Source organism: Leptonotus elevatus, chromosome 1, assembly GCF_054856555.1.
Source record: "Leptonotus elevatus isolate MCC_2025b chromosome 1, RoL_Lele_1.0, whole genome shotgun sequence".
Lineage (NCBI taxonomy): Eukaryota > Metazoa > Chordata > Actinopteri > Syngnathiformes > Syngnathidae > Leptonotus > Leptonotus elevatus.
The window spans coordinates 17821158-17837989 of NC_141239.1; the positions used below are offsets into that span (position 1 = coordinate 17821158).

At 36.0% G+C, this 16832-nt stretch overlaps 2 protein-coding genes across 5 annotated transcripts; both read left to right on the forward strand.

The window, feature by feature from the left end:
- Positions 1-1523: 1523 nt before the first annotated feature.
- On the forward strand, positions 1524-6116 carry rgs1 (regulator of G protein signaling 1). Of its 2 annotated transcripts, XM_086073978.1 has the most exons (5): positions 1524-1633; positions 3315-3373; positions 3513-3597; positions 3708-3874; positions 5701-6116. In XM_086073978.1, exons 2-5 carry the CDS (start codon positions 3341-3343, stop codon positions 5875-5877), a joined length of 462 nt encoding a protein of 153 aa, XP_085930104.1. In that variant the 5' UTR covers positions 1524-1633; positions 3315-3340; the 3' UTR covers positions 5878-6116. The 2 variants fall into 2 exon arrangements, with proteins under 2 accessions (XP_085930104.1, XP_085930097.1); XM_086073971.1 differs by lacking the exon at positions 1524-1633 and having other exon boundaries at positions 3060-3373.
- Positions 6117-8589: 2473 nt separating this feature from the next.
- On the forward strand, positions 8590-16156 carry LOC147181139 (regulator of G protein signaling 13-like). 3 transcript variants are annotated; one of them, XR_015096450.1, is made up of 7 exons: positions 8590-8926; positions 9327-9401; positions 9466-9527; positions 9609-9775; positions 9874-10004; positions 15903-16013; positions 16089-16156. XR_015096450.1 is itself a non-coding variant. In XM_086088708.1 (6 exons), exons 1-6 carry the CDS (start codon positions 8745-8747, stop codon positions 12459-12461), a joined length of 621 nt encoding a protein of 206 aa, XP_085944834.1. In that variant the 5' UTR covers positions 8591-8744; the 3' UTR covers positions 12462-14213. The 3 variants fall into 3 exon arrangements, 2 of the variants coding, with proteins under 2 accessions (XP_085944834.1, XP_085944821.1); XM_086088708.1 differs by lacking the exons at positions 15903-16013; positions 16089-16156 and adding an exon at positions 12458-14213 and having other exon boundaries at positions 8591-8926; XM_086088695.1 differs by lacking the exons at positions 15903-16013; positions 16089-16156 and having other exon boundaries at positions 8598-8926; positions 9874-12175.
- Positions 16157-16832: the final 676 nt, after the last annotated feature.

Below are 16832 nucleotides of genomic sequence, written 5' to 3' on the forward strand. Positions count from 1 at the left end.
ATTGCCCCTTTAATGGCTGCGTCAGACAGAACATTTGTCCAAATACTTGATACCAAGATTGTCTTTAACGTTAACACTCAATCTTGGATGAAATATCACTTCAATTCAGTTCACTCGCTTTTGTATGCCAGCCCTTCGGCAAATTCCCATTTTAGGAACCAATTGTTCACCATCTCTAAGCTGTCAGCTGCTACGTGATCCAAATTTTCGGGAGGTCTTGCTAAATCACAGCCTGGGATATTGGGCTGTGAAACTTGGCCCAAACAAATACATTTGTACTGGAAAGATCTATTTCTGTATCTACGGTCCATGAAATTTGTTGACATCATCCTATAGATCTTATTATTGAGCCCATGGCTTGTAGGCTACCTTTTCAAGGGCCTTAGATTTACAAAATGCCTCACAGACAAAGTTGATGTTGTCTTCAAACAAATAGGAATGAATACACCCTACCAGGAACAAGATTTTCAGTAATAATGGCCACAGCTCTGGGACTTCACACCATCAATGAACATATGTCAGGATATTGCAGCAACTGCAAGCTCTAGGCAAAAAAACACTTCTGTGAGAAAAGCTCAATTACATTGGACTTGTAGAGGTTCGTGTGTATTACTATTGACAACCATATATGCTTCACATGCTTTGATTACTAATGGTGCAGTGTGTGGTTCTCATTGGACAATATGGCTTGGTATGTTTCTGCAGGAACAGACCGACTTCAGGTGTGCTGTTTACTCATCCCTCCCTTGAAATAAGATGCAAGAAAAAGTCATCAGATGCCTGTCAAATGACTTGCTGTCAAAGGCTATGAAAATCCTAGCGGTCAACTTTGACCCCCCTAATGGAGTTAAAACACAAGGTTGACCAGCCGTGGAATAAAATCACATTTGACACTAGAACACAGCAAGCAGTAAGAGAGAAAGATGGTAGAAATACTGCAGAGAACTAGACTGCCCTCATGTGTGGGATTAGGGAATTGTAAACTGAAATGAAATTATAATAGCAGTTCTTTGCATATGTATGAAAGCATAAATAATTATATTTAATCAAGCATTTAATTAATTGTTGTGTTGCTATTCTTTCTCAAAGCTATGAATAGTTTTACTACGTTTATCCCCGAACTAGACACAATATTCATTACTATGGCCATCATGTTTGCAGGCTGTGCCTTTTTTGAAAATCAAATTCCTCCACCCTAGCGAGTGTACACCCATGCAAATAAGGGCAGCCGTGGTATTTTCCATTACCTGTTCAGATTTACATTCATGGTCAGTGGTCAGGAAGGTGAGCATGGTTGAAAAAACGATGTGTTTGGTGATTGACTGTGATGCAAGAGGAACAACATAAGATAAGAGTGAGGAACATCATGATGATGTCACTCAGTTGCCGTGAAAAGACATATGAGATATGCAGCATCTTGCTTGTTTTGATCTATTCTATATCAAAGAATATGAAATGATGACATAAATGCTCATATGAAGATGATGAAAAATTCCCGTGTGTGCTCCAACAGCAAAAGTAAACCAGTATCAGAGCAAGGCATGAACATATAATGGCTAATGTTCAAAAATGGAGTGTAGCTTTCCAAGTGCAAATGCATGGTTGATTCTGCCTTGGCTGTTTGACTTATAATGTAAGTAGAAGTCTTTTTAACTTTCTTTCTTTTTTAACTCATTCACTGCCATTGACGGCTATAGATGTCAAAAATTCATTTTACCCATTTCTATTTAACGTTTTTTAACAAGAGCATGAAAACCTAGAAAAAATGTTTATTGTACATTTAGAACATATATAACATTTGTGATTAATTGTGAGTTAACTATTTAAGTCATTCAATTAATTACAATTTAAAAAATGTAATCGTGTGATGAAATTTTTTTTATTGTAATTAATCGCATGACTTCACTTGTTAACTCACAATTAATCACAAATTTTATATCTGTTCTAAATTGACAAAAACATTTTTTTCTAGGTTTTCATACTCTTGTTAGCAAAAGTGGAAAACATGTTAAACTAATAGCAATAAAGCAAAAAAAAAGATTATTAAAAATGAGGGTCGTCAGTTGATTAAAAAATGTCACTAGTTAACTCATGATTAATCACAAATCTCACAAGAAAATCTAGAGTTTCATTCTCTTGTTAACAAAAGTGGGAAAAAATGTAAAACGAATAGAAATATTTTAAATGATTTTTTTTTTTACGTCTATAGCCGTCAATGGCAGTGAATGAGTTAATTTCACATTGCATTGAGTCACACACATCTTTTTTACAGTTTTTATTTTTTTTTATTGTGTTAACTATGTACGTAGGCAATGATTTCATGGAATTTTGCTTGGGCGTCCTATTGGAGCATGACATGAGTCATGAGCTTATGTTCACATATGTTATTGTATTATGTTCACAAGCATCAGTTCATCAGCTACTGAATTGCAAGGTGGCCATTTTGTCACTTGCTGTTGAGTGAAAATGACATCACTGTTGCTCAGGTCTCAGGTAACAACCAATCAGAGCTCAGCTCCAAAAAACAGGTGAGCTGTGATTGGCCGTTTTCTGAGCCCTGAGCAACTGTGATGTCATCTTCAGTCAACAGCAAGTGGCAAAATGGCCGCCCCCTGAGATGGAGAAAAACGGCTGGAGTTTGTTGCATAACCCATATTCCACAAATGTAATATTAATCAATGTCATGTTCAGACTAGTGAAGTCACATATAACATATTATTGTCAAGAAATTCTTAAGGTTGACTTCTCCTTTAAAGCCCTTTTCACACTGCACTCGCTCAATGTGCAAGTCGTGCGGTCAAATTTGGCAGGGGTGCGAACAATACTCTTTCTTAAAGTATCAAATTCACAAGACATTTATTGTCACTATACAGGGACTGACGTATGTATTATAATGTGTAGATCACACTTTTTTTTTTTTAACTAACAACCTCGTTGGCAAATGTAATGTAATGTATATGCTTCATTCGCTCCAAGCTCTTGCCATCAGGCGCTTTCGAAAGAGCCCATTGAGCACAAGTACACGTAGGTCAAGAGTTGCGGTGATGCTAAATCACTGTCAAGCCTTCTTGTCTCTGAGGAGCGGCAGACGAGGAGGGATCACCCCCCATCACAAAACAACACTTTGCATAAACATTTTCATACCTTTCCATTCAAGCTGGGCAGGGGAATTTGGATTTATTCAGTCACCTGTCTCCCGCATTTCCAAACAATCACAATCACATCATTTGGTCTGGCAGGGTCTTATCTCGATCTCCCTTGCTTTTTGGACTAAGAGATGGCGATAAAGTGAGTTTCTCTACATTTCATTCTAGGCCATTTACAATCATTTACAGCAGCCATGTGGAAAATGACAAGACGGATTTCGCTGTCTGTAAGTGATATTTTTTGCACAGCATATTCATTTTTAAACAAAGGTTGAAAATGAGTGTTTACAGGTTTATGCATAGTATAGCCATCGATAAGAATAATTATCAGATAAGTCAGCTAGTGATTGATCTGCTCTTTTCAAGGGTAGATTATGTTGCTTTCCCAAGGACCCACTGGAGGACGTTTGCTCTTGGAGTGAGTCGGTGGACAATGTCCTCACTTGTAAAAGTGAGTGCCTCTATTGATTCTAGTGGATCAATCACAGAAGACGTTCTCACGCTCATTCAGGTTGTTTTTGGATGCTCTTTTGCTTCACGCATGTCGCCTTTTCTTTCCAGACGGTCAATTAGCTTTCCGAGAGTTCTTGCAGTCGGAGCACAGTGAGGAGAACATCCTGTTTTGGCTTGCATGTGAGGAGTATAAAAAAATTAAGAATGTTCCCGAGATGATCTCTTCTGCCAACAGGATCTACTCTGAGTTTGTACAAACTGAAGCACCAAAACAGGTACATGACGACTATGTTGATTTCATGAGTAAGTCTCCTCTACTGTAAATTGTCCATTTGTGAGCCGATTGGCTAGTGACTGTCTAAAAAAAAAAAAGGTGATAGATTTTAGACTCGATTTTAGACTTGCAAAAAATATGTCTGTCTAGTGGCGCAAGTGGTGTAATGTGAGTTTGGTGGATTTGATCGAGGTGCAGGCATATTCAGTGCTCCGCGGACATGTGTGGTGGATGTATTTTGTTCAAAAATGTAACAATTATGTGACCTCACTAGTCCTAAACTTGACATTCTGATTAATATTGCATTTATGGAAAATGAGTTATGAAGCAAAATCCCACTCTTTTTATCCATTTTAGAGGGGCGGCCATTTTTTCACTTGCCGTCGATGGAAGATGACATCAATGTTGCTCAGGCAATGACGAATCACAGCTCACCTGTTTTCTTTTAAGCTGCGCTATGATTGGTTGTTACCTGAGACCTGAGCAACATTGATGTTGACAGAAAGTCCCCCCCCCCCCCCCAAAAAGGATTAAAAAAAACGCAATATTAACCAGAATACCTTATTTAGCCTAGTGGGGCTGCATAGAACATATTATTGTCAAAATAATTTTGGGGGGTTAACTTCACCTTTAACTCATTCACTGCCATTGACGGCTATAGACGTCAAAAATTCATGTGAACTATTTCTATTAGTTTAACATTTTTTTCCCACTTTTGTTAACAAGAGAATGAAACTCTAATTTTTTTTGTGAGATTTGTGATTAATCGTGAGTTAACTAGTGAAGTCATGCGATTAATTACAATTAAATTTTTTAATCAACTGACGACCCTCATTTTTAATAATCGTTTTTTTTTCTTCTTTATTGCTATTAGTTTAACATGTTTTTCCATTTTTGCTAACAAGAGTATGAAAACCTAGAATTTTTTTTTTGTAAATTTAGAACAGATATAAAATTTGTGATTAATCATTAGTTAACAAGTGAAGTCATGCGATTAATTACAATTAAATTTGTTAATCAACTGACGCCCCTAATTTTTAATAATCTTTTCTTTTTTGCTTTATTGCTATTAGTTTAACATGTTTTTCCACTTTTGCTAACAAGAGTATGAAAACCTAGAATTTTTTTTTTTGTAAATTTAGAACAGATATAAAATTTGTGATTAATCGTTAGTTAACAAGTGAAGTCATGTGATTAATTACAATTAAAAAATGTAATCGCCTGACTAATTAAAAAAATATATTGAAAAAAATAAGGGCCGTTTAATCGTAATTAATCACATAATAATTGTATATCTGTTATAAATGTACAATAAAAAAATCTAGGTTTTCATAAAAAAAATGAAATGAAATGAAAAAAAAATTAAACCAATAGAAATAGTTCACATGAATTTTTTACGTCTATTGTCGTCAATGGCAGTGAATGAGTTAATGAGAATAAATGGAGCCGCTTCAATTGGTCGGGCGTCGGCTGCATTACATCCCAAAAAGACACAAAAGCACCCTTCCACCCAATTCAACCGGTGCAAAGTCTACGGAAATACATACCAAAGGAAAGAAAACTCCACCCAAACACACACTCTTAGGAGGAGAATTGTGATGATGATTTGAAGGGCTCATGACTGACAGGGGCCCCAGAAATGTTCAATTTGAAGGTTTTAATCTGAAGATACTGCCCTACAGATACAGCCCACCATGCTGTACTTTTTCTGAATGTTTATGCCTGTTAGGTCTCAATGCAGGATCGTGCGAGATGTCTTACAATTACCAGACAAGTTGAAAGAAGTGTTGCTTTACAATGCCTCGGTCCAATATGGTTTGATTTCAGATCAACATAGATTGTGGTACCAGGGAAAAAATAACAAAGAGTATCTCCCAGCCGACATCGACTTCGTTCGACTCGGCGCAGAAGCTCATCTACTCTCTGATGGCCCGAGATTGCTACCCACGCTTTCTCAAGTCCGACGTCTATCAAGGACTCCTGAGGAAAAGTGACTTGAGGTGACTGTTTTAAAGCCAGCAAACATGCAAAATAAATCACTCCCACCTTTTTCTTCTGTAGTAGCACTGAGTGCGATTTCACTGTGGATATCTGGATTCTGCCCTGCAACGCAGTTCAAGTGTAGCAAATGTTGACATTCTCAACATGTGTGATTCAATAGACGCTCGCAACATGAGACCATTTTCAGCTTGTATTATACATTATCTTTTATTTATTAAGTAAATATAATAAAAAATATTTGAAAAGATTGTGAGCTGAGATTTATTTTTTCTGCTCACACCGCTATCATGAAAACACCACTGAAGTATTATCAACATAGTATAATTTAATTCAAATAAAAAAACAAAACTCGTAGGCTCCAAGAAAACGTCGACGGCTCCCCTCTTGGGTGGAGGTTTTCATGCATGCAAGATCCACCACACCAGCATCTATCAAAATTCAAACACAATCTGCTTCTTCCTCTGGTCGTTGAATGGGTGGAAGCTGATGTCTGTGGATTTCACTCTGCTTCAATTATCCTTCCTTCCTTTTCTCAGTCTCTCCTTTGGTCTCTTGAGGTCTCCCTAATTTGTTGGAATTGAGATGTTTCTGGGGTTGGTGAAAGATTCTGGTTGGTAACCCGGTGGGTAGTAGGTGATGTCTGGTCTGTGCTGGATTTCACTTTTCTTTCTTTTCTTTGATCCTTCCTCAGGTCTCCTGACAACCTCACGACTCTAGTTGGATTGGTTGTATTCGGTTTAGGTGAACGGTACGGGATTTTTAATAGGTTTTAGGTGAATTAATGAGTACACTCTCACACGCACGCACACATGCACACGCACACACACACACACACCCGCACACCACTACTAACTGCAACCACAATAACGATGAAAATTAATACCTGACTGTCATTGAAAGCTGACCATTATTGTTGAAAAGCCACAACCTTTGTCTGGTTTCCTATTTGAACCTTATTATATTTGTTTGGTGCATTGCATGAATAAGGACTGAGGTCTGCAAGTGAGCGCAACGTGGCAATCGAGCCATTTTTTATGTTACATAAGGAAGAATTTTACCTTCTCCCAGATCTACTATGTATTAAGTTTTAAAACATCTCAAAGGGAACCTTTCTTTTACAGCCAGTTTTGTTTGGTTTCTTGTTTTTGACGATTCCAATAACAAATGATGGACACATTTAGTGTTGTTATGTTATAGTTCTCATTGCCAATGCAAATGAAAACAATATTGAATTTAAGCTACTCTACTGCTCAAACCCTCAGGATGAAGAAGCGTGACAATTTTTTTTAGTGAGCAAACACAACAAAGAAGTACAACCTCAAAGAAATATAATGCCTAAAAGATTATGTTCTTTTTGCAGTATAATGTGTTTTGTCTGAGACTAGAAGATGGCACCACATCATAGTTTTTTTTCTTTGTAGGATTGCTACACATATTCCTTGCAATTATCCCGGATTTGCTCACAGTGTGATAGACACTTCCCAGACATGTGCAGACATTTAGACATTTCCTCTAGCAATGAATTCTCTTTTGAAGTCTACCACTAAAACGTTTGTTTTTTTTAAACAAAAAACGTGATCCACACTAATGAAAACAGGACAGGACAGAGTGAAATAAAATTCACTGATGCGAAGGAAGTGAGTGACACACGAAAAATGATATGCCTGAGTGACAGTGAAATTGAATGGAGGAAGTGGAATAAAAAGTTTTACATAAGTTTGTATCACAGCAACCGATCAACTTGTGCATTCCACCTCATATTGACGTCAAACACTGACCACAACAGTCACAAAGGGACAACAAGGTATTGATCGAGTAGATTATTTTATTTTTTTGTTTATATAGTAAAGTGATAAAATACTGCTGGGGGAAAAATCTCTCTTTAGTATGTCATTCTTGCATTTAAAACCATTACTTTTCTTTTTTGTTCCAAAAAGCTGATTTTGACATTTGCATATATTAAAGCAAAAGTAGCCCAAAAATGTCTTTTAAATGAACTTTGTTTGTTTACATTTGTGTAACAGGCTCACCAAGATGAAATGGTATGACAAGTTGACCACTGAGCACGTGGTCCTAATTCAAGTGGACAGTATAATTGAAATAAATGGCATTATACAAACATTTATTCGGAATGTCACTGATGGGGTTCTTGCTTGTTTTAAATCAAGTGTTACATGTTAGCAAAGTTGAGGATGCTAATACACTCTAAAAAGGCAATTGTTGAACTAATTTAAGATTACAAATTGAATTGTTGAAAAAAAGATGCTTTAATTGGTAACACACGATTGAATTAAATTAATCCAAAGTGAATACAGTATATTATGTTTAATTAAAAGTTCATTAAACTTAATATATTCACTTGAATAAAGTTAATCCAAAGGTAATCGAAAGTGAATATATTAAGTAATTAAATCATTATTAATTAAACTTAATATATTCACTTTCGGTTAACTTAATTCAATCGTGTGTTAACAATTGAAGCATTTTTTTTTTTAATGGTTCAACAATTCAATTTGTAATCTTAAATTGGTTCAACAATTCTCTTTTTAGAGTGTACCACAATACAGTCATGCTTGTGAGGAGAATTTTATGCTGTAAATTCTGTCTTAAATTCCATCTTCTAAAAGATGACCTGAAAATATGTTCTTTGTTGTGACAAAAGTGTGGCAAACATTTGCCTATCTGCCGCATTTGCATCTCCAGACATGACATCGAACAATGAAGCGTGTTGGTGTAGGTTTCAGTACGTACAGTCGCAGCTGCATTTGCGTAATTCTCAACTTCCTCTTTTTCCTGTGGTTTGCCCAGAACGACGCTGTAACGCTCGCACCTCGCTTCTGCTCTTGGTATAAAAGTCGATATGGTGGTAGATGAATGATACCGATCAAGTTTGTGTTTTTTATTGGGAGTGGCTCGACACAGGATCATACATGCGTGCACCAAACCGAAGTTCTTCATCCGTGCCATGCAACATGTCCAGTCTGGTCAATTCACTAGCAAGAGAGAGACTGCACAGCATGGATTCCGACAAAAAGAAACAGGCAACAGTGAGGTGAGTTACCGCAACAGTCCTACACTCTAAAAAGAGAATTGTTGTGATTACAAATTGAATTAGTGACCAACTTTTTTTTTTAATCGCTTCAACTGGTAACACACGATTGAATTAAGTTAGTCCAAAGTAAATATATTAAGTTTATGAGTTTATTAAACTCAATACTTTGGATTGGAGGTGAATATATTAAGTTTAATGAACTCATAATTATTTAAACTTATATATTCACTTTGAACTAACCTAATTCAATGGCATGTTACCACTTGAAGCGATTTTTTTTTAAGTTGGTCAACAATTCAATTTGTAATCTTAAATTGGTTCAAGAATTCTCTTTTTAGAGCGTATTTGATATTTTAGCATGAGAAATAAACGTTAAAGGGGTTGGTATTTATGTGGACAGAGAAGGAAGTCTAAAATCTCGGCTGCAGTGCAGATCATTTCAAGGATCAAGCACGAGAGGCACACTCAACAAAAAGTGAGTAAAAGTTAGCTGAAAACTAAATTACACAACATGTTGTAACTTCTTTACCATTTTGAAGGCTTTGTTTTGAAGAATTGTCCCAGTGGTCACACTCCCTCGAGAAACTTATATCATCGAAATGTACGTGTCTTTTTCTTTTCGTTCCACTGTGTCTCAGCACTATTGCGCCATCCTTTAATGCTGACATTGCTGTTTGAATAGATGGAATCCAAGTATTCCAGGCCTTCCTAAAGTCCGAGTTCAGCGATGAAAACATGGAATTTTGGTTGGTATGCGAGGAATACAAGAAGATCAGGTCCTCCTTTAGGATGACATGCAAGGCAGAAAAAATCTTCAAACATTACATCCAGGCCGAGGCCCCGAGAGAGGTGCGCGCACTTTCGCCGCCCCCACACTGACTGACACTGGCTGTTAATGGATGTGGAAGATGGCAGAACATGCTGTAAAACTGTTGTGTGTCCTCCAGATTAACATTGATCACAAGACCAGAGAGCTGATCAGGCGGAACATGAAGACAGGCGGCACGGGGTGCTTTGATGAGGCCCAGAGGACCGTCTTCAGGCTAATGGAGAGAGATTCTTACCCCCGCTTCCTCAGGTCTGACATCTATAGGGCTTTTCTGGACTCGATCTGAATCAGAAATGATGGAAATTTACTTTTAACTTCACGGATATGTTGGGGGTATTAAGCGAAATTCTTGTCTACCTGTGTGGAAGTGAGCATCCCACGGGGGGGGCCAGACAGTGACTGTTTTTGCACCAAACCCAAATGTGATGCTTTTCGGCTGAAGTTGCTGTTCTGCTGATGTACTTAACTCATTCACTGCCATTGACGGCTATTGAAGTCAAAAATTTATTTGAACTATTTCTATTAGTTTAACATTTTTTTCCACTTTTGTTAACAAGAGTATGAAAACCTAAAAAAAAAAAATATTGTTTATTTAGAACAGATATAAAATTTATGATTAATCGTGAGTTAACTATTGAAGTCATGTGATTAATTACAATTCAAAATTAGCAGGCAATTAAAATCGACTTCATGAGTTAACTCACAATTAATCAAAAATGTTATATCTGTTATATAAAATTAGGTTTTCATACTCTTGTTAACAAAAGTGGAAAAAAAAATTAAACTAATAGAAATAGTTCAAATGAATTTTTGACGTCTATAACCGTCAATGGCAGTGAATGAGTTAACAATACTTGTTTTTGCACAATACAGTACATCCACCCGTCACAACATAGGTACAATGAGATTTATCCAAAATGTTGCCTTTCGACGCCTTCTTAAAATAATATTTGTTTCAGATTTTTCAGGAAACACAAAAAAAATTAACCATTTGCATCATGAGGAGAGGATTTTGGCAAAAGAAACATTGCAAGGAAATGTCTCAGGCAATTATTTCAAGAGGATGACGCATTGTAATGAGAACAATGAAATCACTCTAAAAACAGTGGGTCAATAATAGACAGATCCGCTACTTGGGTCGATTTGACCCAACTTTGAGTCAAGAAAAGCGTCTTTCAGCATCAAACAATTCATAAATAAATATTGGTCAGATCCTTTACTTGGGTCCAAAAATTGGGTCATTTAGCATAAAACAACACAGAAAGTTGGGTCAAATTGACCCATAAAGGGGATCGGTCCATTTGTGATCCATAATTGGGTTACTTTTGACCCAACTGTTTTTAGAAAGTGCAGTACTGTACAAAAGTTTTAGGTCATGATGAGCTTTGTTTTTATTTGGAAGCTTTTTCATGACATTAATTTTAACATAAAAGCTAGTATGTTTTATTTTTCTTTCTATGCATGATTAAATCAGCCAATTATGGCCCGTTAAACAAAATGGCTGATTTGTTTTTACCTTTTTGTACTCTGAGCATTTACAGACGAGTGACTGGTCTCAACATTTATTACACATACGTCTTGCATCCTTAAGTATATACTGTAAGATGACATTTCTTGATAAGGTCATTCTATGGCCCTGTCACTCAAAACAAAGCAAATTCAAATTTTTACAAGCGACGCTTGAGTGAACAATGCAAAATGTGCTAGGAATTGACTTGGATGTCACTATTTTACACACAACCTAAAGTCACGGTTTGTCTAAAAAAAATAAAAATAAAAAACTCATAGTGCAACATAAATGTATGCATTATGTTGTTTGAATAATTGACTGATGAATCTGTAATCGTTTATTTTCTACCAAAAATCGACATCAGTCTCAAAAATCCATATCGGATACTGTATGCTAAAGTACTGACATTTGGTTGCACTGACTGTGATCATTGAACGACAATAAAGCAAGTCTAAGTAAGACGGATACATTTCACATGAATAAGCAAGAACAATAAAATCTATTTAAACTTTGTTGAGGGGCGGTGCATGAGGCCAGCTTTACATTTATCCATGTTTCATGTTTTGTTTTTTCCCATTTGAATCACTTTGACATGAATGCAACCCATCCACCTCATATTGGCCTCTCCCGTTCATCAATTATTATTATTATTATTATTATTATTATTATTATTACATTTAGCCCTGGTGGAGCTCTAATATAGGTCATGTTTTTTTGAGTAAATCAAAATTGTGGACAAGAATTTTGCATTATTGTATTACAGTATAAGAACTGCACTGCACTACAATGAAAAATATTCACAATACTTTGTTTGACTTATTTGGATGGTGGCCTAATTTGTCCGTGTATATCAAAACTGAACATTGTTATCTTTGTAAGGTTGGACTACATAAATGACTGGCGTGTTTGAGATCTGTTACGACATCTTGTCTTCAGTCATTCATATTGTGTGATGCTTTCCAATAAACAAAATACTGGATGGAATACTGGATTTTCCGCATGCGCAAAACCACAAGGACAAAGAAGTCTCTGTTTAAACCATGTGTGAAATATTATGAATATGCGGGACTTATTGAGCATTTTTCACCATGTCATTGAACCTTCATGGTGTTAAAAAAAAAAAATGTTTCAAAAGCTTCCAACTAGCTGCAGGCTTCTTCCTAATTTCAATTGAACTTTTTTTTAATTGCAGCTAATCCGGCAAGACCTCCTGACCAATGAACTGAAGTCATTATGGCAGAAAAGGAACAACATGCATTTGTATCATTAAAAATGTGAAAACAAAAGCTAACTCTGTGACAGATAGGAGGAGGAACCGCGAAAGCCCACATCCGCATTTCATATCACTTGTCGTCCTTGTGACTGCACACGCCCTTGCGCACGCACAGTGATGATTAACACATAAGATAAAACTGTTTATGGAGAAGAAACTGGGGCGCCCTAATGAAGTGAAAATCGACTAATAATCCTTTAAAGGCAAATTTGAGGACATGAATCAGACAAAGATCTTCTTTCATGAATGTGAAAAATTTTCCTGATGCTTGTTGCCATCTCGTGTCTTGAAAAATAGTGTCAGTCACGCAACACATTTTGGCCACATAGGGTGTTATGAATGAGGTCATGAGGGGATTGTGTGGTGTTGTTTGACCACTTTGGGCCCTGATGTTGTGCCCGATGCAAGTCTTGCGCAAAGCACAGTCTAACTGTGCACATGGGTGATTTCTTACTTTTTTGTTTTTCTTTATGGTAATATATGTCCTTTGCACCCCCACTATTCTAAACACAGTATTCTGGTTAATTTTGCGTTTGTGAGATTAGCAGTAAGCAGAAAAATCCACCCATTTTTATCCATCTCAGGAAGTGGGTGGCCTTTTTTTTTTATGCTTTTATTAACACAATGCAACACAACTTTACATTCTAGAACATACGAACATGTCTTGCAAAGATACCTGACAACATTTTTGTTCATTTTAAAGATGATACAATACAAGAAAAAATAATAATGTTAAATAGAAATTCCACTAGAAAACAGGTCAACAATCTTTGGATATTAGACAAATGAAGCATCATAGGAGAAAAACATCCAAGAGATTTGACAATTTACTGCTTTTCTTATTGTTGTTTAATTTTATAGCTGTGAAAATGGATTTCAATTCCAGAAGGAAGCACACACATCTGGGATAGGACTTGGGAGATTTTTGTTTGTGAATTAAAAACTTAGCATAAAGAACAACAAAATTAAATACATATTCAAAATGATTGTTTTCTGTGTTACTATAGTAGCAAATTACATCTTTTAAATTAAGATCGTAAGGGATTTTAGAGGTTTTAAAGAAGAAAGCCACTCAATCACGACAAAATTGGTTCGTGATCACATAGTCATAAAATAAATGAGATAGTGTTTCAACTTCATTTTCACAAAAAGCACAAAGGTTGCCAATATCGACAAATTTGGATATCAAATAATTAGTAGGATATATGTTATGCAAAATATTAAGATGTACTACTTTGGCTTTATTAATAATACAATATTTGTAAGCCACACCTTTTTCCAATTTATATCTATGTGGGTGGCCATTTTGCCACTTGCTGTTGACTGAAAATGACGTCACAGTTACTCAGGTAACCAATCATGGCTCAGCTTGCGAATGTCACATGACTAAACTCGGAAAACAGGTAAGCTGTGATTGGTCGTTATGTGAACCCTGAGCAACTGATGTCATTTTCAGCCAACAAAAAGTTGCATTTTATCCATTTCAGTGGGCAGCCATTTTGCCACTTGTGACTGAAAATGGCATTTACATTTGCTCAGGGCCCAGGTAACGACCAATCAGAGCTCATCTATTTTCTGAGTTTGGTCATGTGACATTCGCACGGTGAGCCATAAATGGTTGTTACCTGAGTAACTGTGATGTCATTTTCAGCCGACAGCAAGTGGCAAAATGGCCGCCGACTGGCAGGGATAAAAACTGCCATTGACGGCTATAGACGCCAAAAATTCATTTGATTTATTTCTATTAGTTTAATATTTTTTCCACTTTTCTTAACATTAGTATAGAAACCTAGAATTTTTTATATTGTATATTCAGAACGGATATAAAATCGTGAGTTAACTAGTGAAGTCATGCGATTAATTACGATGACAAATTTTAATCGCCTGACGCCCCTAATTTTTAATCTTTTTTTTTTTTTTTAAATCTTATTTTTTTAAGAAAAGATTATTAAAAATTAGGGGCGTCAGGTGATTAAATTTTTTGAATAGTAATTAATCGCATGACTTCTCTAGGTAACTCACGATTAATAACACATTTTATATCTGTTCTAAATGTGCAATAAAAAAATTCTAGGTTTTCATGCTCTTGTGTGGGAAAAATGTTGTAAAAACTAATAGAAATTGTTAAAATGAATTTTTGACGTCTATAGGCGTCAATGGCAGTTAATGAGCTAAACACATAGTCAAGCCAAAAATGTTCTTTACAGTAATATGTTGTACAACCCCCACCCCCACTTGTCTAAACCCCAAATTCTGATTAATTTTACGTTTGTTGAATATGAATTAAGCAGCAAAATCCACCCATTTTTATCCACCTCGGGGGGCAGCCATTTTGCCACTTGCTGTCAACTGAAAATGACATCACAGTTACTCAGGTAACAACCAATCATGGCTCACCTTGCGAATGTCACATGACCAAGCTCAGAAAACAGATGAGCCGTGATTGGTCGTTACGTAAGCCCTGAGTAACTGCGATGTCATTTTCAGTCAATAACAAGTAGCAAAATGGCCGCCCAGCGCCCACTGAAATGGATAAAAACAGGTGGAGTTTGCTGCTTGATTCATATTCTATGAACTCAACATTAATCTTAATGTTGTGGTTAGTCTACTGGCGGCGCATAGAGCATATTATTGTAAAGAACATTTCTGACTTGGCTTTGGGGCTGCGGTCAAAAATGTAATTGTGCAAACCATTCAATCATAAAAAAAAATGAGATTGCTTCTTTTTTTAAAGATATGTGCATTCTTTAAAAAAAAATGCATGCTTGAAGTTTCTCTATTGATTATGAATAGCACAAAGAAAACACTCTCGGTGAATAGGCAATAAAATCTTGACCTCTTGAAACTCATGACCACTTGACTGCTGACTAAAAATAGCATTTTAATGGCAAGTTAAATGATGCAGAAGCTTTTCTAATGCATTAAGTGGGTTCGGGTTAGGAACAATGTGATGATATGAGGTCCGATAGTAGATCTACAGTTAATCAACAGGGAAGCATAACTTTTTTTTGGACACACTTGTAAACAGAGGGGGGAAAAAATAGTAAATGGCCTGTGGCTGAGGGAGAAGCGTGATGTTGTCTTGACGTCACAGTCATAGTCCATCCTGGCTCTGCATGCCTTCTATGAAGTCACAGACAGGATCTAGCCATGAAGCGGTGATGATATAAGTTTGTTTTCTGAAAAAAAATACTGTTTATTATTTCATATACTAACATGCAAGCAGCTACAATCTGCAAATTAGAATAAAGAGGTCAATTTCAAACGTGACAATGGATGGGCTTACTCAAACATCTCTAGACCTTCACAACCCAAAAAGAATGTAAGTACATAATTGCATGATTCTTTTTTTTTTTAAATACAGAAAGAGGCTTCATGATTAAGTTTGGTCATTTGCTTCCTGTAGACACAAAGCATGGAAAAACAAAATACATGTCTTCATTCAGAATCCTTCACCATGGGCTAAAATCAACAGGTATTTATCTTTTATTCATCCTCTATGTTATACAGAATGCAGAAATGGAAGAAAATATTATTTTTTTCTGTACAGTCAGATTGTAAGTGAAACAAGGTCAGTGCCAGTGGAAACTTCTCTTGAGGTACTTCTCTCCCAAAAAGGTATTTTCTCAATCGACTTATATGCAATAATTGAAAAGTTATATTGTGATTTTTATCTTCACAACAACCTTTATTTCTTCTTTCAATTAAAAAAAAAAACAAGTTGGACAATCAGCTTTTTGGGACTTCCTCAAGTCTGAATTCTGTGAGGAAAACTTGGACTTTTGGCTTGCCTGTCAAGAGTTTAAAACCTTGGACAAACTGGATGAGCGTAAACGAAGAGCATCACGCATTTATGAAGAATTCATAGACGCTGATTCTCCTTCACAGGTAAAATTCTACAACAAGATATTTATTAACTCATTCACTGCCATTGACGGCTATAGACGTCAATGGCAGTGAATGAGTTCAAATTCATTTGAACTATTTCTATTAGTTTAACATTTTTTCCACTTTTGTTAACAAGAGCATGAAAACCTAGATTTATTTTGATTGTACATTTAGAACAGATATAAAATGTGTGATTAATAGTGAGTTAACTAGTGAAGTCATGTGATTAATTATGGTTTAAAAAATTATTCGCCTGACGTCCCTTATTTTTAATTATCTTTTGTTTTTTCTTTTAAATCATGTCAGGCTATTTAATTTTTTGATGGTAATTAACTGCATGACTTCAATAGTTAACTCACGATTAATCACAAATTTTATTTCTGTTGTAAATGTACAATATATTTTT